Source organism: Protopterus annectens, chromosome 16.part0 (genome assembly GCF_019279795.1).
Source record: "Protopterus annectens isolate FY-2018-M chromosome 16.part0, PAN1.0, whole genome shotgun sequence".
NCBI lineage: Eukaryota > Metazoa > Chordata > Ceratodontiformes > Protopteridae > Protopterus > Protopterus annectens.
Window position 1 is genome coordinate 765,156,090 of NC_056750.1, and position 25,155 is coordinate 765,181,244.

Sequence of the window (25,155 nt, forward strand, 5' to 3'; positions counted from 1 at the left end):
GGTTGGTGGCACAGCACGAAGCATCAGAGACTATCCATGTGCAACTAAAAGTGGGTAAAACTGCCTTCCAGTTTATAGCCTGCTACAGACCACCCTCCCAAACCCAGGAACTCCACTCGGCCTTCCTGAGAACACTGGAAAATATGAAGGTCTCTCCAAACACCATTATATTGGGCGACTTCAACTACCCAAACATAGACTGGGAGCATAACTCTAGCTCCAACACCCTAGCCCAAAGGTTCCTAGAATTTATAAACTCAAATGCTATGGAACAACTTGTTACCACTCCCACAAGAGGGGAAAACATACTGGACCTGATCATCACCAACATGGGGACTCTATGCTCCAGACCAGAAGTGCATCCCCTCACTGGTAAGATCAGACCAGAAACTAATCTCATTGGATATTCACATCCCGACCCCAAACCCTGCCCAGAAAACCACAGCGAAAAACTTCTCTAAAGCAAATTTCACACTCCTCAAAACCGAGGTGGAATCCTTCAAAGCCCCCGGGCATGTGGAAAATACGTCCCAGACTGCAGAATCCTTTATAAACGCATTCTATGAACACCTTCAGGAATGCATGGATCATGCAATCCCAAATAAAACCAAGACCCAATCCTCCAAAGGCAGACGTCCTGTCTGGTGGACCCCAGCCATAAACAAACTATACAATAGAAGGAAGAAGCTACTACGTGATAGAGCAAAATCACAAATAGGGAAGGCATCTCTGATCAGTATTAGCAAAAAACTACGGGCACTCATAAAATCGTCTAAGGCCAGCTTTGAGAGAAAAATTGCACAGGACAGTAAGGATAATCACAAGGCTTTCTTTAGTTATGTTAGGAACCTGGGTGGGAATTCCCAGATATGCTCAGAAGTAATCCAAAATGACAAAAAATACACCAAACCCACAGACATTGCCAACATCCTAGCTGACGGGTTCAGTGCAAACTCCCCCCCCTCCCCACCAAAAGGGCAAATATCTATCCCAGCAGAGTGCTGCCCCCCTGACATCTCAGATGCTCAGGTAAGAGCCGCCCTCTCCAAAGCAAAAAACACAGCATCAATGGGACCAGACGGTGTCCCGGGCTGCGTCCTACGTGAACTCCAAAAAGAGCTAAACCCAAACATAAAAAGAGAAGTTATGTTCTTACCATAACGTTCCATGTTAGTTGTCTTCTTCTCGCCTTCTTCTTGCTGGATGGGTTCGGAGCCGACCTCGGCTCCGACTTGGCCACTCTAAAAGCTCGAGAGTTGGTTCCACCGGCTCGAGGCTCCCCTTATATCCCACAATGCTAGGCGAGTTACCTCAGATCTCGTTTGTAAGCTAACCCAGCTTATATCAAAAACAGTATAACGGTGAAATAGAATCCACCTCTAACAGCAGGAAGAAAAGGGGTGACCTATATCCTGAAACAAGAAAATATGCATAATAGCATATGACTAAGAAAGAGGTGGTAGAAAGAGAGGTCACGATCACAACTCCTCTAGGTCTGTCCAGGCCAGGGGAAGGAGGGTGGGGCCTGCAAAGAAGAAGGCGAGAAGAAGACAACTAACATGGAACGTTATGGTAAGAACATAACTTCTATATGTTAAGTTGTCTATCTCGCCTTCATTCTTGCTGGATGGGACCGCCCTAGCACCTTGTCCCGGGTGGCCTAACGGAACAGACTCCTGAGAACAGTGGAACCAAAATTAGCTCTATGCCTAGAAGCTAAATCCAACTTATAATGGGAAATAAAAGTGTGAGGAGTAGCCCAAGCAGTCGCTGCACAAATGGTGTCAATAGGCAGTCTGTCTTGGAAGGCTAGAGAAGTAGCCAAAGCTCTGGTGGAATGGGCTTTAGGTTTATTAGGCAGTTTTGGTGTCTAATCTCATAAACAAGGGTAATCAGAGATGTTAGCCATCTGGATAATGATACCTTTGAAACTGGAAGTCCCTTTCTGCTTTCGTGATAGGAGACAAACAGCTGATCAGATTTTCTGAATAGTTTGTCCTGTCCAAGTAGTATCTTAATTGACGATGAACATCCAGGTAGTGTAATTTTTGTTCAGACCTATTTGAATACTCCGGAAAAAGACAGGAGGTCAATGCATTGGTTTAGATTTGATGTTGAAACCACCTTAGGCAAAAAGGACGGGTTAGTTCGTAAGGAAACTCTGTCCTTATGGAACACAAGGTAAGGAGAACGACAACTGAGTGCTTGAAGTTCTGAAATTCTTCTAGCTGATGTGATAGCCACCAGAAAGAGAGTTTTCCATGATAATAACTTTAAGGAACATGAAGCTGCAGGTTCGAAAGGGGAAAGAATCAAAGAAGCAAGAACTAAATTTAGGTCCCAAGGAGAAGGAGGATTTCTTACAGAAGGTCTGAGAAGAAAAACTCCTTTCAAAAAGGCTTTGCAGAGTTTGTGGGACATTAGGGCAGATTCAGAAATACCCACATGGAAATTGGAAATAGCTGCCAATTGAACCTTAAGAGTAGATGGAGATGAACCTGCATGGAAGAGTTCAGCAAGAAAATCAAGGACTAGTTGGATGGAAGCGGTGAAAGGATCTATGTCCTTCCCTTGTGCCCAATATGAGAAGCGTTTCCACTTACTCAAATAAATCTTTCGAGTGGAAGATTTATGGGAAGCTATCAATATATCTCTAACAGAGTGAGATAATTGAGGAAGCCTGGCTACGGTTGGAAGTGGAGGAACCAAGCAGTGAGGTTCAGAGAGGGAGGGAGCGATGAAACTGACCCGACTGATGGATCAAAAGATCTGGAACTAGGTCCAGATTCCACGGTCGCCCAAAAGAAATCGATGTAGAAAGGGGAACCACACTTGTCGAGGCCAGTAAGGAGCAATGAGGATCAATGAGGCCTTCTGAGCGATAGCTTTCTGTATTACTTGAGAGATCAGTGGGAAAGGAGGAAATGCATACAGAAGTCCCCGGGCCAAACTTGGACTAGCCCCTGCTGGGTTGGCCTGGTAAAGGAATAGAGTGAAGTATTCTCTGCACTTGCTGTTTTGGGGAGTAGCAAAAGATCGCAGCAAGGCTGACCCCACTTGAGAAATATCTCTCTCACTACAGAGTCTTTCAGAGACCACTCGTGAGGCATGAGAATAGCTCTGCTCAACTTGTCCGCAATGTGATTGGACTTCCCGGGATGCGTTGCTATCAGAAAACGCTGAGAAGAAATCGCCCATTGCCACAGTCTGAGTGCTTCTCGACACAGGGGTATGATCTGGTTCCGCCTTGTTTGTTGATGTACCACACTACAGACATATTGTCTGTCTGGATTGCAATCGTTCCCAAGGGAAGAGAGTCTTGAAGGGCTTGCAACGCTAAAAGCACTGCTCTCATCTCCAGAACATTTATGTGCAAGTGGCATTCGGTTGGTTGCCATGTGCCCTGGACTGTCCTGCCCTGATAATGCCCCCACCCGATCAGGGAGGGATCCGTTGGCAGAGTAGCGACCGGAGGAGGTGGAACAAATGGGCTGCCCAGCAGGAGGTGAGGGGAAGACATCCACCATATGAGATGCTTTTGCACGCTTATGTGATCATAATGGTGTGAGACATTGGAAGTTCCTGGTATGACCATTGAGAAAAGAGCATCCACTGAAGGATCCGCATGTGGTATCTGGCCAATGCGAGGAGAGGTATGGCCGCTGCCATGATTCCCAACACCTTTAGAACTAACCTGGCTTTGGCTCTGTTGTTGTTGAAAAGAAGTGACACCAATTTTTGAATGTCTGATATCCTTTGGTTCTTAGTGTTGCAGACATGTTTACAGTATCTAAATTTGCACCTATGTAGGTAATAGTACAAGGCGACAAAACAGACTTTTCGCAATTTATTGAGATACCCAGTTTTTGACAGACGAAAAGTGTAATCTCTGGCCATCAGAAGGAGATGCTTGGTGGGAGCTGTGAGGAGCCAGTCGTCCAAATATGGAAACACCTGGAATCCTTGTCGTCTCAGGTGAGAAGCTACCACTGCCATGCATTTGGTAAACACCCGGGGGGCAGTGGTGAGACCAAAGGGCAGGGCCCTGAATTGAAAATGACTGGTTCCCAGCCTGAAGCGGAGGAATCTTCTGAGCTCTGTTCATTTTATGTGATAGTACGCCCTGAAGGTCTATAGAGCACATCCAGTTTCCTTTTCCCAATAGGGAAGAATGGATTGCAGCGTGACTATCCAAATCTTGTTTTCTTGACCGATCTGTTCAAGATACTGAGATCCAAAATTGGTCTCCAGTCCCTGTTTCTTTGGAACTAAAAAGAACCTTGAGTAGACTCGATCCTTGTTGGTCTGCTGACACTGGCTGAATAGCTCTTTCTGCAAGCAGTTTTGAAATTTCCAAAGCTGCTATATCCCTTTGAGCGGTGGAACATCTGGAAGGGATTTTTGACTGATTTGGAAAACGTAAGAAAGGGGATAGAATAACCTTCGAAATGATGGACTGTACCCATTTGTCTTGTGTCAAGGATAGCCAGGCTTCTGGGTAGGGGGGGGCCTGGCCCACCCGGTTTTGGGAATTGTTCACGAGTGTCACAAAAATCCTTGGGATTGCTTGAACCACATTTCCTCCTTCCAATTCCTGGAGTAGGACCTCTGGGGTTGGAAAAGCATATGCCCACAGCAGACAAGGTGTTTCAGTCTTTCTCACTACGCAAGTGTGTCTCGACTTTGGGTCCAAAAAGTGCAGGTTCGTCGACAGATTCATTGATGAAGGAAGATTTAACGGGGTCTGTGAAGTCACACAACCACATCCTAGCATTTCGTCTCAAGACAATGCCTGATGAGGCAGCTCGAGCTGCCCTCAGTGGAGTGAGTTATCAAACGCATTGAGGTGTTCAAGATGGATTCCAGGGCGGCTAGCTGGGAGGCAACAGTATCACGCACCTCATCAGGCAGTACCCCCAAAAGAGGAAGACATTTCAGAAATTAGGTCTCTTTGGAGGTGAGTAAAGTGAGACAGATAGTTGAGGACCGAATGGCGAAGGTCACTGAAGCATAGGTCCGCTTCCTAGTCTGTCCATGGTCCAGGACTCTGTTTGGAGGCTGGACAGTGGAACTATCTTCTGCCAGTTCTCTCTTGGTGGCTGCTGCCATGACCATAGAATCAACTGTCAACTGCTTGGACCAGTGAGGCTGGTCTTCAGGTGTAGATAAAATTTTGTCTGGCCTCAGAGGGACAGGTTCTACGTTGTCCGGGGCCTTCCAGGCATGCTGCACAATGAGTTTAACAAGGTCATCTGCTGGTGGAGTTACCCAGGAAGTAGATGGCTGGGCACAGAAGGCCTGCAGGAACACAGATTCCTCAGAAGAAGGGTTAGAGGACTTCCAGTCTCCCCGCTGCTTGAGGATTTCGAAAATGCCTCTGAATGAGACCATCTGGGGGAGAACATGGGGACCCTTTCCCTTCATCACAATCAGTGTCTTAGGAGATAGATTCCTCCGGGGAAATCAAGGTGCTTCCTCTTGCATCGTTTCTTCTGGGGTGGCTACCCAGTGGGATCTTTACATTAAGAAGGTTCGTGGTCTGCACTCTTGGAGGAGAGGCTGGACTCTGCCCTTCTGCGCTGGGAATTTCTGGTTAAAGGCTTACAGTGCCTGCATATTTGAACTGTTTCTTACTGAAATTGGTACACCTTGTTTGCTGTAGCATAGACTAGATCCAGGCCTGCTGAATCTAGCTTAGTTTGTATGCTTGTTGTTTGTTTGCTTGTTATTTCCCTAAAATGCTAATTCCACCTAAAACACGGCTTTTCAGCACTTCTGTGGATCCCCCTAGTGATATCTGCATTGCTTACTGTACTTATTTCCTTGTTTTACTTGAATGAAAGTTACTGTTTGTCATTTTTGCATTTAAGTTACCTGTAGCACATTGCATTTAAGTTACCTGGCACTTGCACACTAAAGCAATTATACAAGTCAGCACTAAAAAATTAAAAGCACTACACCCTCACAAACTCCCCTTGAGTACCTTGTTCCCCATTGGCCCTTTTTTTCAATTATAAAGGAATTCCCAATACTATTCTAGCATGTCCAAAGGTCAGTTGTCAATCTCCTCTCCGGTCCAGCTGGTGAATCTGGGAATCTTGAGGCAATGTTACAACTACCTCATGTACACAGACAACCCTCTCCTCCTCCCAACAAATTCCACCACATGTGAGAGATGCAACCATATAGCCAAACTGGAGGCTAAGCTCTCTCAACTCAGTACTGGCGTAACCAGTCAGGAGGAAAAAAAAACACACTCACTACAATTCCGGTCTCACATAGACCTACCACGACAGCAAACCAAACACAAACACACAAACATACTCGGAGGCTCTAAATAAAATTGTTTAAGCAGCAGAGACCTCCAAAACAGACACCCAAGCAACCGCTAATTCCAAACAAAACACGGCAATACAGCTCATAAAGCCAGTGTGCCAAACAGTCACAGCCCTCAAGGCCAAACAACACACCTGATACACTTGTATTAGGTGACTCTATCGCCAGGCAACCGACGTCCCGCTACCAGGCTGAACAAGGAGAAGATCACGGCAGCTGCCTGTCGGGCGCTTAGGATCCGCTTACATAACACAAGCACCAGGCCAGCCCGCAAGTGGCTGGGCCATACCTGGGCCATTGTCCATGCCTGCGTGAATGACCCGAGACGCACTTCCCTGACTACATATGAAGAGAGCAGAGGAGCCTTCTGAGCATGTGGCTCAGGCCGGTATGACCCTGACCTTGAATAGCATCTACCCTACCTGCCAAGAATGTATGCCAAAGAAACATGAAGACAAGATAATCAATTTCAAATAATTGGCTTGGCATTGGTGTTATTCCAAAGGGGATCCACGTTCATGTCAGCCTGGGATGATATACCGACACACGATGCTTCGCTAGGACCTATCACCTATCACCCCTGAAATTTCGGATATTGGCAAAGGCTCGTTACCCCTATAGTGCTTTTTAGGCAAGGGCTCAAAAGACAAAACCCCTACTCAGGTATCACAAGGAGGGCGAAACGTGAAAAGTACTCAACGCGAAGTCTAAACCTCAAGATGCATGCACTCAAACCTCCTTTAACATGGAGAATATTGGATATCTGTGCAGTAACAGAAACCTGGTTCAAGGGACTCCCCGAGAGCACCCCAGCACTACCAGGTTATACCTCATACCATGCTTTTCAGCCCCAAAACTTGACCGAATCCACAAAAAAAGGAGGGGAGTACTCAATGTCAAAAGATACTCACACTCTCCTGGTTACAGGCACAGCACGAAGCATCAGAGACTATCCATGTGCAACTAAAAAGTGGGTAAAACTGCCTTCCAGCTTATATAGCCTGCTAAGCAGACCAGCTCCTTCCCAAACCCAGGAACTCCACTCGGCCTCCTGAGAACATCTGGTAAACATGGAAGGCTCCTCCAAACACCATTATATTGGGCCACTTCAACTACCTAAACATAGACTGGGAGCATAACTCTAGCTCCAACACTCCTGTGCCCAAAGGTTCCTTTGTAGAATTTTATAAACTCAAATGCCAGTGGAACAACTTATTACTACTCCCACAAGAGGGGGAAATATACTGACCTGACTTCATCACCAACATGGGGACTCTATGCTCCAGACCAGAAGTGCATCCCCTCACTGGGTAAGATCAGACCAGAAACTAATCTCACTGGGATATTCACATCCCACCCCAAACCCTGCCCAGAAACCACAGCGAAAAACTTCTCTAAAGCAAATTTCACACTCCTCAAAACCGAAAGGAATCCTCTCAGCCCCCGGCATGTAAAAATACGCCCCAGACTGCAGAACTTTTATAAACGCATTCTATAGGGGGAACACCTTCAGGAAATGCATGGATCATGCAATCCAAACAAAACCAAGACCGCAATCCTCCAAAGGCAGACGCCCTGTCTGGTGGACCCCTAGCCATAAACAAACTATACAATAGAAGGGAGGAAGCTAATACGCAGATAAGAGCAAAATCACAAATAGGAAGGCATTCTGATCAGTAGTATTAGCAAAAACTACGGCACTATAAAACGCCCAGCCAGCTTTTTGAGAGAAAATTGCACAGGACAGTAATAAGGATAATCCACAAGGTTTTCTTTTTAGTTATGTTAGGAACCTGGGTGGAATTCCCAGATATGCTCAGAAGTAATCCAAATGACAAAAAATACACCAAACCCATGGCATACGCCAACATCCTAGCTGACGGGTTCAGTGCAACCCTCCCACCAAAAAAGGGCAATATCTGTCCCAGCAGAGTGCTGCCCCCTGACATCCTTGTATGCTCAGGTAAAGAGCCTCCAGCAAAACATGGTGCATCAATGGGACTGGATGTGTCCCGGTCATGCCCCATGGAACTCCAAAAAGAGACAAACCCAAACATAAACGACACTGTTTCAATCTCAGCCTTACTACAGGATATGTACCCAAAGAGTGGCGTACAGCAACTGTGGTCCCTCTCCACAAAGGTGGTGCCTCAACGGATCCTGGACACTATCGCCCCATAAGCCTGACTAGCTTGGTCTACAAAGCTATGGAAAGGATCATCATGGACCTTATAAAGATATTGGGGACCTACAGACACTGGATCCTACCCAGTTCGGCTTTGTTAAGGGCAAATCCTGCCTCTTAAACCTGGTCAATTTCTTTGAAACAGTCACCAAGGCCATTGACGAGGGGAAGGTGGTCCACACAGCCTACCTGGACCTCATAAAAGCCTATGGATACAATACCCACTCGGGCATTATAGATAAGCTCACCAGCTTAAATATAAACCCCTATGTCACTACATGGGTTGCAAACTGGCTCAAGGACAGAACCCACATGGTTAGAATTGCTGGAGCCATGTCAGACATCAAACCAGTTACAACTGGCATCCCATAAGGCTCAGTCCTGGGACCTCTCTTGTTCGGTATATATTTCTCAGAGGTACAGGCCAACACGGAAGGACTATGGCTGACCAAGTTCATGAATGACTGCAAACTGGGAGCCATAATCGACAATCCAGCCGACACAAGCATACTCCAAAAGGGCCTCATAGAAACAGACAACTGGTGCCAAAGCCATGGCCTCAAGCTAAATGCCAAAAAGTTTATAGTCATCCCCTTTGGCAAAAACAAAGTGCCCACAAATTACCACATAAGTGGCAATCCATTAAGTACGGAAGAAGTAGTGGGACCTGGGGACCCAAGTTGATAGCAATCTCTCATTTGACAACCATGTGGCCAAAGTGGTTAGAAAAACATTTTATATAGCCCACCTAATCATGAAGGGATTCACATCTAGGTCAGGGGAGGTCATCGTGCCTCTTTACTCATGCCTCATCAGGCCCATAATTGAGTATAATGCCCCTTTTGTGATGTACCTTACCAGACACCTGCAACTGGAAAGACCCCAAAAGTACCTCACCAAGAGGATCAAAGGGCTCAAACAGATGCCATATGCTGCCCGGTTAAAGAAACTCCAGCTCTACTCAGCGGCATACCGCCTGCTCAGAGGCAATCTGTGCCTGATGTATAAAGACATGTCCAACCTGGAATTAATGGACATGCTGCACCGCAGAAAATCCAAATCCCATCGAGCTTCTGGCGCTTTCGAGGGGCGTGAACAGCGTGAACCGCAGCACTGAAATAGATAGGACATGCTGGAGGGACAGATTCATAACCCAAAGGCTCCCTTCTCTCTGGAATAAAATCCCAGTCCAGGTTGGACAGAGTCCCTCATTGTCTCTCTTCAAGAGGAATCTTGATGAGTGGATGCGGGGGTCGGAGGTTTAATCCAGGTATCACTTCTGTGTCACTGTTAGACAGAGGCACAGTATACTAATCTCGAAAAAGGGCATAGCAAAATTAATTTAAAATGAGTGGCAAAAGCCAAACACACTCTGGCTAGGCTTATAAATGTCCTAGGGCAGATAGCCTAGTATGAACCTATGAAGACTCTGGAGAAGGGGTTTCCTTCAGAGGGTTCTTGTAAATATCATGCCCAGGATCCCGAAATAGAGGGTTGGGAGAGGTGCATGCTTGGGGGGGCCTTTCTGATACTGATGTCACTGGTGCTGACTGCGAGCCTTCGAAGTGAAGGATCCTCTCCACCACCTGGACAGCAGGCCCACCTGAGGAGGGATGGGAGCCCAGAACCAGCAGGGACAACCTCAGAACCGGGGTCACCCCTTGCCCTGAGGAGCCCACCTCCAGGTGAGGAGCTCTGAGAGAACTAGAAGCCGTTGCAGTCGTGGACATAGACGGCACCAGCGAGAAAATAGGCGACGGGCTAGGTACCAAGGTACGAATGGTCCAAGCCCTGCTCCAAGAGAGCATGGTCTCCATCGGAGTCAATGCAGCAAGGGTGGACAGTGCTGACAGGGGAAACACTGCTGTCAGAGCAGAGACAGTATGCACTAGAGTGAATATCAGTACTGAGATCTCTGGGATCTGGGCAGAGGCTGGAGGAGGATAAACAGGGTAAGATGTAGTAAATGATTACGAGCCAAGGGGGACGGAAAGTCTAGCTGGAATGGGCAATCCCCTAGCTGCCAGAAGCTGGTCCAAAATCCCCACTAGATCTAATTCAGAAGAATTCCTAGTGGATCTAAAGGAGGCTGCTGAAGAAGAATCAGGTCTTTCTAGAAAGCGGCTAAACCTCTGCCCCAAAAAAGGGTCGTAAGTTGGAGAGTATCTTGTCCTTGGCAGGTATTCAAGTTTTGGAGCTGATAGAGCCAAAGAAACTGTCAGCACCGTGGCTGGGGATGGTGCCGAAGTAGGTACAGTCATCGGAGCCAATGATGGATCCAAGGACAGCACCAAAGTGTGGTGCCGAGGTTGGAACTGAAATAGGGGTGAATATCATGGACAGCACCGAGGGAGAAGAGACAGGGCCTGGTGCCAAAGAGGTCTGCGCTGAGGGTGCCGGCAAAGCACGGCGTGGACTTGGTTCCGTAACTGATGGGGATGCAGGAACTAAGGTGACTCCATTTTTCCTTATGTTTTTTGGTCTTTGGAGGGGGTGAGGCCCCCGACCCAGATAGAGCCTCTGAAAAAGGTGTCTTGAGTAAACCTTTTAAGATAAGTTTATTTATATGTTCTGTTAGTGTACGATTACTAAAACTAGCACAAATGTCTGTGTCAGCTTTAATATGATCCACACCCAAACAGTAGACACAATGAGCATGTGTATCCAAGTTAGGCATCTTATGTCCACACTTGTCACATTGTTTAACCCCCAACTTAGCTTTGTCTGACGTAGTAAGACAACAAGGCTATCCTATAGAAAAAAACAAAATAAGGGAGAGAAAAAGGGAAAGAATACCAGAGATGGTATTTAAAAAATACTGCAAGTGGCAAATAAGGACCTGTCAAAGGCAGGTGACGGAGACAGTACCAGTAATGGTAAAAATTAAATTACCAAGTTAAAGGGTAGGGAATAGAATTAGGTTATAGGCGACCGTGAGAAAAGGCCAACTTGGCTAAAAAATAAACAATTTTGAAGAGAAACTGTCTTAAAAATAGCAATTTTCTACTTAGCTTTGGGAGAGATGCTTCTGACTAGGAACGCGACAAATGAGATCTGGAGTAACTAGGAGAGGGGCATTATGGGTAGGTCTTAGCTGTGAGTTTTTGGCTGGCGTGAGCTTGGAAATGGCCGTTTATCAGTTCTGAGGATGGAACAGAGGTCCTGTTTGCAATGAATAAACAGATTTACAACATCAGATGCAAAGTTCTTCGTTGCACTCATTCAAGAGAAACCTGGAACAGTGGATAGAGAATTACAAATTTACTCCTGGTCTGGCACCTACATCTTCTCTTAGGGACAGGAAGCTTGTAAATGCTCAACCCCTCATGCAAAGTTTATATACACCCCACATAACTTGTGGGATCAACACCTTTCTAATATTTCTGAGAAGCATGGCTAGGCTTAAAAAGGCTCTTTAGGGGTGTTAGCCTAGTATTCTATGAAAAGTCACGTAAAGGTAATTTTGCAAAGTATATTCAGTAGCTGATGGCCCCTACGGTTAATGAAAAGAAGAAAGTACATATGTTAATCACTGCTGGGGGTGCAGAAACAACTAGATCACAAGTGAAAGATACACTCCCTTTCAAAGGATAAACCAAATATGTTGAGAAACAAGGTATCATTTTACTCATACTATGAGGTGATGCCTACATTGTTTTTGAAATTTACATTTTGTTATAAATTCCTTCTGCCCCAAGAAATTAACTATTAATTAGTAATTTAGTACATTTGCATTTCTTTTTTATATAAAAATGGCATGATATTAAAAATGCACACATCTCATAAGTATTTTGGTACGAGAGGTTGTATAATCACTATATGAAAACCAAAACTTCAAAAATGCATGACACGAAAGAGAATTCATGTACAAGTGGCAGTAAACAGTTAAAATGTTTTTAGATGTTAAATAAGACACACAAAATGGTGTAATTATTAATTTTATTTATAGGCTATACTTTAATAGTTTATTATAAACAATTACAAAAATATGCTTTAATATTACATTATTATAAAAACATCCACATGAGGGTGCTCAAGAAAATAAAACCATTAAGAAATCTGTGGTACATTCTCTTGCCTGTTCATTAAATGCAAGGAAGCAGTTATGCTTGACCACAAACTGCAGATGACAAAACCCTGCTGACATTCTGGTCTTTTCTTGAATACATGAGTACATGTAATTCTCCATTAAATTTTAATACAACTCATTTTCAAATCATAGAACACATATACATTCATAATTATAAACTCACCTCTGCCAGTTACAAGTATATAAAGCAGAGTTTACTTCCAAGGTAAAAAAAACCAGCAGAGCTTATTTCACAGGTATCAGTAAAGTTATTGAGCTCTCGGAATGCCCATGTCTGAGCTTGGGGCACTCATCTTGCAGCACTCTGTTGTAGAATCAGTGTTGTAGTGAACTTGATGGAAACCCATCTTCATGCTAATGAAGCATCTGCCTCTAGTACACCAGTGCCTATTATTGTACATTTCAGTTATAAAAATGGACAAGCAATGCCATGAGACCCCACTTCTGCAAGGCTCTTCAACATGGCCAGTAAATACTTAAGGAACAAAACTGTAAAATCCTTTGAGTTAAAAAAAAGTGCTGCACATACTGTTTTGCAAAGCTGTGTGTGAAGTGGAGCTCTATTATTCTAATGACGCAGTAGCAAGTATGCATACAAGTTTTTAATAGTAGAATACATTTCCAAAATACTCTCCACTTTACTGAAATGCTTAATTCTCTCAAATTAAGAAACTATCACCATATATTTATTACTACCTTGAATGTTTAAAAGTAAAAGAAAACAATGTTGGTTGAGGCCATGTGCGGTCACCTGTTCAGTTTCATACTCAGCATGTACCCTTAGTTTTAACAGTTAAGCTAGTATGTACCATGTCTTGACCAGAGATTCTATAATCACATGTAGTGATTACACATGGTGATGTAGTCAATTTTGCATATTTACTGCTTGCAATCTCTAGGTTTTATCGTCTACACTAACTAGCATTCAAAGTCTAGGAGGGGATAAGGGTGCACAGTGCAAGAACTGGAACTCTTATAGACTAATTCTACATTCACTTATATTGATTTAGCTATTTTTGGAATGTAATACATTAAATCTGCAAGTAAACAACAGTTGTGACACTTTGTTCCAATATTACTATTACATTTTAAGAGGTAAGTTGCTTTTTTCCAGCTAGGACACAAAATAATAAAGTTATCAACTCCTTTAGGGCTCTCATTAAAAACACTCAACTCAGAAAATAATACTAAAAGCAGCAATGTGCTCCAGGAACTAAAAACAAATCAAGTTAAGGATTGGGTCAAATCCTAAACAGCAAAATTGCTATACTTTTAAGTTGCTAACTGCTGGGAATCTCTGTTAAATTTTCCAGAATGTACAGAAATATAGCTATTGCAATTTACAGAATGACATATCCAAACATACAGTCTGCAACCCTCCCATTAAGAATGAAATACAATGGTAGAAAAATTCAGAAGAAACTAAAATAATGTTTGTGTCTTCCAGGAATGTTTAATGGCCACACATCCACTACAATGCAAGCATTATACCCTGTATTTTTTTGCTACATTGCTTTAATTGTAAAAATTAATGCCAGAAGTTGAAGGATTGCCTACACTAATTACAGCTTGTGTCTGCTGCTGATTTACTTATCGCTCAAGTAGGGTCACTATAGCACTGAGCCCATAAAATTAGAACAGCATTCTTCATTTAGTCAGAAAAAAACATGTATGCTGATTTTGTCTCCACTTGTATTCTATATCCTTCACCCTGTGGTCCTTATAAGTAGGACTATTTTGCTTGTTTGGAAATACAGCAACCCTAAATGAACTAGACAACCCTAAGAAGACTAGTAAAGTAGTTTGCTTAACAGAATGTTGAAACTGCTCATGTGGTTGAAAGTGCTTTTATGTGCTTGGGATTCAAAAAGAAGAAAGATGCTGGTTATACAGCAGGCAATCCACTAAAAAAAAAGAGCAGGCTACTAAGTTTACCATAAAAGTATTCCTTTCCTAAGGATGCTTTTATTCACATCTAATTTCACCACTGATTATATAACACTGTTCATTAAATGTTTAAATGCTTCATGTATGAGTGACAGGACCTGATAAGCCTTCATCTCATTTGGTAACTCAAAAGCCATTTTCCTTTTCGCTGCTTATGTACATCTGAACAGTATATGAGCTTCAAATATGACTTGTTTAGTTAAGCATTGGGTGTGGAAGGAAGAAAGATAGTACAAATATTTCTGGTGCTCCTCACTACAACCTTTGTGAATCATCAGTTTTTCAGAAACAGCTGCAGCACCCACCTTGCCCACCATTAAGGCTTACAAACAGATACATGCCAAAATGAATAATGCAATGTGTAATCTACCCAACAGATACAGAACACAATGGTAGAAAAATTAAGGAGAAACTAGGCAACATATCCAAGGCCAGGGAGATGCAACACTGTTTCTTCCAGTTTAAGATCTAAACCTTTCTCCTGTCAGTCTAAGTCTAAACACTACCAAAACTATAGCTGTAACATATCTTTGGAGATGTATTATAAGAGAACTCTTTAAATATGAAAAACATGCACTTGAACAGTCATACTACAAGGAACACCATACTGACTTCCTAGCATAAGTAAATTAACCATATATCTTACATCACCAGGAATACAAATGCCAGAAAATCTAAAGGTACAAAAGCTTGATTTCCATTTGAAATTAAAACAGCTTAGCTGGCTTAGCTGAAGGGTTATCCTGAATCCAGACAATAACTGCTATCAGAAAGCAGACCGGGGGAAGAATCCTGTTAAGATTTACTATTGATAAGAGTATATTTTCTGTATTGCAGTCAGCTTTTTTAAAGGCTCTTCTTACATAACAGATCCCAGAGGTCTGTCTCTGTCCAGTTGAGGTAATTTGATTATGCAGAAATGACATTCAGGAATTCATTCAGTCTTGCAGATTACTATCTAGTTTTATTACAGAATTCATCTCCATTTCAAGTCCAAGGGGCACACTATTTAATGTCTCAAACCCTTAACTTAAGCAGTATTTGTCACTTGCAAATTAAGGTCCAATGCCAGCAAACCAGAAGATGCCTAACTAGTGGCTATATAGTTGGCCTCCAGTAACCACTGCCCCTTGTCATCCTGAAAAATCCACAACACTTCATAAGCATCTGCATTTGCTTCCCACTGAACCTAATAGCAAAAGCCACTTTCTTCACTCTGAATCAAGTTAATATTCCCCTTCTAGCACTTCTTTTGAAACTAAAACTATTCAATTTATTTTTTATTTAACTAAGGTACTTATCCAGTAAAATAATCTTATTATACACATTTGCAAACATTGACTTCACTGTACCTTCCTGGTTAGCTTGGTCTCCCACCCTCTAAGCCGATGTCTTCCATTGAATAACTGCATATTTAATTGTAGGACATTATATTTCCTTACTATCCTAAAATTCTTTGAGCTGGGTTGTACAATGTTTTACATCACATCCATATGGTTAAAGGAATGTTTCAATGTTTCATAATTAAATTAAGTAGACATTGGCCATTGACTATTGTACAATGTACACCATGACAACTTCCAAAGTGAGGAACCTGTCCCAGTAACTAAGTGTTCACTTTGGTTTAATGTCACACTAATACTCACTACCTTCCTTAATTATCTGATTCACAAGGGCAAGTCACTGCAGTATGCCAGCTTTTATGAATTACGCTACTATAAATCTCTTGTACTAAACCTAATCTCTGTTTCATCCTATAGCACAGTTTAAAACACTTACTGAGGTCGCACTAACTTTTCTTGAATTTAGGAAACTTGGCTTTTTAAAATATTTCAGTTCTATACTTGGAAATGTAACATTACTGAAACAATACTGTTAAAGTTCTTATCAAAGCAGCTTTATAAACAAGGATGCAGTTTACTTAAACATAAGACGACAATACAGCTGTTTCTACTTCTGCCATTAAATGGCTATACATTCTTACTTCATTTCAGGTTGATACAGGTTGCTACCGTCAATCTGCAGTTTCAGCCAATGAACCATATAGTCTTATATTTATGTATATAATGAACAAAGCATTTATAACATTGACAACTGGGGTACTCTGGTATCACGGTCACTTCAATGTTTCATCCCCACTTCAACTATACAGTATTCCGTGACCTCTAATTCCAGATTGTGTGGTTATGGAATTTGACCCTGAATCACCCCCTAAAGGTTACATCCACTAAAATTTTATACATTATCTTTTTGTCTGTTCTCATTCATGTTAAATCACAAAAACAGCTAATGTGGTTCCATGCAAGGATTTCATGGCATGTCTACTCCATGGCATAAATATTTAGGGTATGAAGAAAAAGGTAACATGAACACAAATCCAGTTTCATACAGACAATGTTACTTTAAAGCCAGTTTTCAGTACCTGAAAGATGTAAACAAAAAACTGGTTTGTTTTCGAGTCTGCTACAGCTATTACCTCATCTGAAGCTATAGTTTGGAAATAACTGCCAGTTGTTTCTGGAATTTCAACAGTTTTGCAATCCTAATCCATCATCTTGGTGCAAAAAAATAGTGATAACCATTTAAATACACCTTCATTTACCAGGTTACAAAATTTCAATTTGTATTGCTTAGTTTAAGGACAGTAATGTTTACAACCTGAAAGAAAACTTGTTGCAATTGTTACTTTTAAGCATTCTGTAGCCCATCAGAAACCATTCCACTGTGATCCTCCAAGTCCCAAGCAAACACCATATGATTATCTGCCGTGTACACAAACAGAGCATATGCATACAAGAAGTCTTTGTAAATTAAATAAAACTGCACGGAGACTAACCACACCTACTGCTGTCACATTTCATCTGGCTAGTCTAAATGCAGTAAAGCGCTGCATTTCTACAGAATAATCTGGTCCAGTTACACTGTCAGACAGGTTAATGTAACATTAGTTAGCTATCGGGTTTCCTGCCAGAAAAGTGAAAAAGGACCAAAACCACATTTAAACCATCTTTTTACTTAACATTCTGGTCAAGATTCTTAAACTTTAGGAAAGACCTTATAAAGACCATTTTTATAAAACATGACATCTCTGCAATACAGCTTTCTTCACCAGTCCAAACTTTCTTTAGGTGTATCAATTTTAGGGCTGTTTTCACTATAAAACTGAGAAAACCAGCGTCGATGCCTCTGGATGGCAGAATCTTCTTTCACCAGCAATGGTTTGGAAACATATTTCTTATTATTCCAGACTGTTACATCTCGTTCAAACTGAACCAAAAGTAAAAAAAAATCCAAATTACTCTCTGCACAATATGGCAGTCTAAACAATATATGTGAATATGACAATTTAATTTATAAAAAGTTTGCTGAATTAAAAGTGGTAACAATACACTACAAATTACATAGGGATCAAAATACATTGGAATGCAAAAATATGTACACAAATCTTAAAATAAAATGTTCTGGAACACACTAAACATGACAAAAATGATGCAGTGGAAAAGGAAAATGGCAGATCAACAGCTTAACTGCATGGAATGGCACAAGGCACCTACCTAGGGCCCTGAGTTAGTTATATTCTATTAAGAAGGTGCAAGGGCAGCTTGTGAGAGTACATTGTTAGGCTGCAGCGCTCCAGTTTTGTAAGTTTAACATTTTATAGTTACATATTTTCTGTTTAAAAGTAAACAGACATTCATTTTCTCACTCTCATTTACTATGGTTGGAACTCATTTTGTACACAGCAGTCGAGGTTATCACTGCGCATGCATTGAGATTTGCTTTCCTTCTAAAAGGAAAAAAAATGTCATCTGGGCTAACTTTTAAAACATTTCAGAATTTCTTATTCCATGACAGAATGATGCAATTATGCCTTAAGACGTGTCTTCTTGTTGCATCGAGTCAGATGGAAACAACACTTTGTAGAGAATTGCATAGTACACTATCCCTCTAAAGTGAGTTCACGTATATAAATCTTGTGGCAATGGCTTCACTGAGAGTTGGATTTGACAGCTACTGAAATATAGAGAAATCTAAAATAGGAGACTACAAAGACCAACTTATCTTAGCCAAGTATTCTAATCTTCGGTGGTACCCCGGGAATATTTTTTCTAATCATAATTCATATTCTTGAGGTGACAGCAACATGTTATCATGTAGTCAAAGGGTACTCCAAAGGAAATGAATATCACCAAAATGAACAAAATCCTCTGTACAACTGGAAAAAATACGTTTCTTTTATTGTCCAAAACTTTTAAAAAATGAGCGCTTTCGTCTGCACTAGGCAGACTTCATCAGATAAAAACTCACTGGTGTATGACATATTTATATAAACAGTAATAACATAATTGTTAAATTAACATAAATCAATTAAGAAATTAAAGTTGTATCATCCCCAGTTTTTTTCTGCCTCTTATCTTCTAATATTATACCCAATATAAAAATATAAAACTACTTAAACAATTTCTATTATATGTTTACAACCTTTTCACCTTAAAATGAGACACAATGTCTTGTGAAAAATATAAAATATGTATAAAATTGTATTTTGGTGAAAAAAGAAGAAAAATACAAAAGAAGAAAAAAGAACAAAGAAGAAAAATGATAAAAATGATGTTGAATGTTACTCATCCCCTTGTCTAAATATGTATATATATTAAAATGAGTGTCCCTTATGTCTTATAATGACTGTATGGAAATGAATGTTGAATACAATCGATATACAATAGCAAAAACCCAACTGGTACATGACGCTGTTGTAATGATATACACATCTTGTTGATGTAATCCATAGTTATGTTGTTGGAAAATGCCTCAAACAACTTCTGCCCTACCCACCAAAATGGCCTTTATATTTATATATTCATTGAGGCCAGGTCCAAAATTGGACCTTAGTCTCAATTGCCATCTTATCTCCTTTTGTAGTAAGAGGTTTTTAGGGTCACCACCCCTGATGTTTCTATTGACCCGGTCGAGAATGCCAAATTTAAAGTCTGGGGTACCACTGCAGGCTATAGAGTGTTTAAAAAGGGCACTAGTTTCTTTCTTAATTCTGATGTCGTTCCTATGCTCATAGATTCTATCTTTTAATGCCCTCTCCGTTTTGCCCACATAATATGAGGGGCAATTATTGCACGTAGCTAAATAGACCAACAACCTCGTCTGACAATTGCCCCTGCGAAATCGGCTACCCAGACCATTGTTTAAGATAATACTTTCGGCTTGTTGAATATGTGTGCACTGCCTGCATCTCCCACAAGGGTTAGTTCCCCTACTGTCCCTTGGTGATGTTGCCCCTCTCTCCAAGAATTTTTTGAAATTCATACCTACTTTATGTATGAATAGGGGTTTATTCCCGGCAACTTCATGAATATCGCTATTAGTATTTAAAATAGACCAATTGTTTTGCAGTATTTTGGTAAATTGTTCAGAAAAATTGTTATGTTCAATTATGCAAGCCCCTAAAAAATCCCTATTGTCTTCCGTTGCTTTTGTATTGAATGTCAAGTATTGACCCAGCAATGGCTTATATCTATTACCCCATCCCTGATATACTTCTTTCAAAATTTCCCCCAACATTTTCCTTGGGTATCCTCTTTCATTAAATTTCTCTCCCAAAAAAATAAATTCACTCAATAAGTCATCAAACTCCGATGTCATCCTGGCTAGCCTAACCGCCTGCCCTTTAACAATACTTCTTTTTTGATGATAAGGGTGTTGACTTTCAAAGCGCAGGTAACTATTACACCATGTTGGTTTCCTGAAAATCTGTGATTTAAAGCCATCAACTGTCTTACTAAGTGTGATGTCCAAGTAGTTAATACTTTTACTTTCCACTTGGTGTGTGAAGGATAGAAAAGTGGTAGAATTATTGATGTATTCTATAAAACCTTCAAAACTTTCCACTGTACCTTCCCAAATAACAAATATGTCATCCAAAAACCTCAAATAGGTTTTTATATGACCCATAAACTGGCTTTGAAATATGTACCTGTTCTCCCATTCCAAAAGGACAAGGTTGGCGTAAATGGGGGCACAAGCTGCCCCCATAGCCACCCCACTCACCTGTTTGTAATATTCACCCTCGAACATGATGTAGTTGTTATCTAATACAACCTCCATCAGTTCAAGGATCAGTAATTTCTTGTCCAATGGAGAGTCTAAGTATTTGTAAATACTTTCCTCAAAGTACTCAAAGCCCTCTTTTCTGGGAATGCAGGAAAAAAGGTCCTTTACATCAATTGTAATAAGTTTACATGTTTCGGACCACAAATTGTTGTTAATTTTTCCTAGGAAATCCCAAGAGTCCTTCACCAGATGTTTTTGATTGACAACAATGTTTTTGACCATCTGGTCTATAAAGACAGCAATAGGATGTGTTTTAGATTTCTTTGCTGAGACAATGGGTCTAAAGGGAGGCTTTGTTATTGATTTATGTATTTTCGGTATACCAAAAAACACAGGACTGGTAGGATGTACTTGTCCTAAGAAATGGTAGGTCTGACTATCTATTCTATTTTCTATGAGATATTCCTCCAGTAAGGAATCTATCCTGTTGTTTGCTATTTGGATCTCATTGTGAGACACCGTACTACAAGTGTCTTCCTCTGCTAAGATAGTTGTTAAAGCATTATTATAGTCCTCCCGGTTATACATAACAAGTCCTCCACCTTTGTCAGGTTCCATAAACCAGATGTTCACTTCTTTTCCTAAGTTATCTAATAAAGACTCTTCTTCTCTTTTTAGATGGTGTTGTATCCTACCTTTTCCCCTATTTCCATACTTTTCATAAATCTCAGTTGTAACTATATTTTCAAAAGTATTGATAACAGGATGGAGTGGGGGGTTGTACGTACTACTTCTTACCATCCCTTTACCGTTGTCCACCATTCTATTATTGAAGTTGTTCTTATAAATCAATCTCAAATTCAATTTCCTGAGGTATAATTTTAGTTCTGTCAAAATATCAGCAAGGTCCCCTTGTCGGGATCTGACAAACTTGAAACCCTTGGAAAATAATTCAAAATATTTTTTGACTAATTCCAAGTTTGTGTAATTATAGATCTTGTATCCCCTATACTCATATACAATTCCATTGGCATCTATATTGATGTTATCTATCTGCCCCTCCTCCCTTTGTTTTTCCACCTAAAGTTGTTCCCAGGAAAATTTTTCTTCTTTGTTCTTTTTTCTTCTTTTTTATTTTTCTTCTTTTTTCACCAAAATACAATTTTATACATATTTTATATTTTTCACAAGACATTGTGTCTCATTTTAAGGTGAAAAGGTTGTAAACATATAATAGAAATTGTTTAAATAGTTTTATATTTTATATTGGGTATAATATTAGAAGAAAAAAGAGGCAGAAAAAAACTGGGGATGATACAACTTTAATTTCTTAATTGATTTATGTTAATTTAACAATTATGTTATTACTGTTTATATAAATATGTCATACACCAGTGAGTTTTTATCTGATGAAGTCTGCCTAGTGCAGACGAAAGCGCTCATTTTTTAAAAGTTTTGGACAATAAAAGAAACATTTTTTCCAGTTGTACAGAGGATTTTGTTCGTTTTGGTGATAATCATTTAGTCAAAGCTCATACGATACAATTCAGAATGTTAAACTGAGCAAGTTTCTCATGATCTCGCGTGCAGTTATACAGCACTTGTTATGTCTAAGGCTACAAGTACAACAGCTGTCTATCTCATTACACTCTTGACAGTCTCTCTCTTGTTTTTACTGCAACTTCTACATACACAGCTCAACTATTTGGTCTGACCTCAATTTTGAAATAAATACTCCTTTTAACCTAGCTAGTTTTTTCACAGAATGCAAATATATGTTCTGGTGTAGCTTGCTTAGAAGCAATGTCTAAAATACAGAAAACCATTCTGATATTTTCATTTTAGTATTTCATCCTGTTAACACAATTCTGCAGGGGCAGCTTAGGCTGCAAAAAAAGCAGCAGTAAGGCAGTTCACTACTGGTTCAGGTGGGATCAAGGGGACTAGGACCTGAAGAACTCAGACACAGCCTGACTGAAAAATGAAAGGGGAATGGGAGGAACTTCTGCCATTGCTGGGGACAGACAAGCAGAGAGTTATTGCAGGAATTAAAAAAAAGTACATGTTTTACACTACTGAAGTTTGTTAAACAGTGCAACCTAAAAGTTAATGCATTTTTCCCCAAGAGATGCCTTGCTACTAGTAGTGATGAAAGATCTTTTCTGAACTTTAATCATTTGAACGGTTTCTGCTTCACTACTGACTACTTTTTACATTTCAGTTTTTATCTGGCACTTGAAAGCTTTGCAGCAGTTAGTTACAAAGTTGCAGCTGCACTGCTTTCAGCTTTGTGTAAGGTGAAACTCCATTAGCAAAAGAAACACACAGACTCCAGCAGAACACAACGGAAATGAATGGACTGGAAACAGCACTGATGAATAAACAAGTATAATTTAATTTCTAAGTGCTTTTGTCTTCAAAAAAGCACTCAGATGCATTTTTTTTATCTTGTGAACTTTGTGTGAGCTTATTGGATTTTTTCATAGTGAAGTATATGATTCCTTGTGTTCTGAATACTGCAGGTCTACGTGCAGGAGGGGATTCATTTGGTTATAATTTGACATCTCAAATGTACAAAGACAAAGTGTTTGTAATTGTTAAACACATCTGCATAAGCTGGTCCAAGCTGTCCAGGTTCATGCTACATGCATCTGTTATTAACAAAGAGCTGAAATTTACTATTGTAACTGATAACACACCTAACATGTATACTACCAAAAAAGCGGCTATAACTGATCGATGTGTGTATGGAGGGGAGCTGTAGTAGGGTTGTACTGTATGTGTCTGAGCAAAACAAACTGAAAAGCACAACTCTGACAATTATGTATGTATTTGCTAGTTTTAACATTTCAGGTATTTATAGGAACATAGGAGGTTACAAGGCTATTGGCCTTGAAGTCCATATAAGCCTAGCCAAGAGTTTAGCCTATGTTTACACAAATCAGCCCCCGATGCCCAAGTCCAGAAGAGACACTGGTGGAATCCCAGGGGTATATTTTCCGTTTCCTATCCAGTTATCCAAGTTGTGCTTAAAAAGGGGTACAGAGGTACTCTGCTTGATGCAGAGAGGGAGTCTATTCCATAGATGGGGGAGTCTCTGGGATACAAATCTGTCCCGACAACAAGTCTTGTTGATCTCACAGAGCAGGTTGAGGATGAGCATGCAGGTTACTGAGTGGAGCTTGACTTGAGGATATGCAGCAGTCCCATCAAGATGGGGTCCGTGATTGCCTTGTATGCTAGGCAGAGGTCATCTCTGAGGTATCTGTATGTAACTGAGTTAGAGGGACAAGGAGGACAAGGATTTTAGCCTATGTATATTAGATGTTTGAGGCCCTGAATTCTAATGGCGAGGAACCACTGTGGTGACTCCAGCTGCTGCATATACTTTGCGAGGTACACTCCAAAAGGGGTGAGGTACTCAATAATGGGCCTTATAAGGAAATACAGGGAATTTATGACCTTGTCCCTGGATGAGATACCCCTACTTATGAGGTGGGCCATGCAAAAGGCTTTCCTTACAACGGAAGTAACATGGTGGTCAAAAGTCAGGTTGCCATCAAGCTGGGTGCCCAAATCCCTCACGACTGATTGTATGCTTAGGATGCTATTAATGTGATAATTTGTGAGAATATAATCTCTCTCTCTCTCTCTCTATATATATATATATATATATATATATATATATATATATATATATACACACACACACAAACACACACATATATATATATGTATATATATATATATATATATATATATATATATATGCATATACACACACACAAACACACACACACATATATATATATATATATATATACACACACACACACACACATATCTATCTATATATATATATATATATATATATATATATATATATATATATATATATATATATATATACACACACATATATATATGTGTGGTATGCCCTAACATTTTCACAGGATCTCAATACACATTCACACATTGTAATCATACTATTAAGTTTTCAAAATATTTCTTCAGCCATTCTACAGCAGTAGTATATGCAGGTATTTGTGCATCTTGTAAAGCATTTTATGTAGGTAAAACTACAAGAAAACTTTCAGAAAGAATTAAGGAGCATCTAGGAGCCATCAGGGCAAAGGACTTAAATAATGCCCTTGCTAAACATAGCATTTTTTGTACTTCTTTTAGTAAATTTTACTTCATAGTATTAGAACAAGTTAACTGTTTTTTTGGAGATTGGGAATTATATTTAGAACTAAGAGAACTTAAATGGCAATTACTGCTTAATTCTGAAACATATCCTGCTCTGAATGAAAGTGTTAATATTAAATGCGCTTTAAAATGGAAGATATTAATTCTATTTTGACAGTTGCTTTCTTTCTATAAAATGTGTTTGCATCCATCCATGACCTTTGACACACTTGTTAGTCACCACTTGTACAGTTATATGAATATTCATTTCTCCTACATGCATATTTAGTGTGCACACTGTACATTTGTTCAATGTATAAATTCAGTGTTTTTTTTAAAATTT

General features: G+C 40.4%; 1 protein-coding gene across 1 annotated transcript in view; it reads right to left on the minus strand.

Annotated features, from left to right (window-relative positions):
• Positions 1 to 12,443: 12,443 nt before the first annotated feature.
• Positions 12,444 to 25,155, minus strand: part of LOC122790793 (cholesterol 7-desaturase nvd-like) — a 255,316-nt gene continuing 242,604 nt past the window's right edge. Inside the window, exon 7 of the mRNA XM_044058415.1 lies at positions 12,444 to 17,825. Within this exon, the coding sequence (XP_043914350.1) occupies positions 17,664 to 17,825 (162 nt within the window). The 3' untranslated portion in view covers positions 12,444 to 17,663. The remainder of the gene's footprint in view (positions 17,826 to 25,155) is intronic.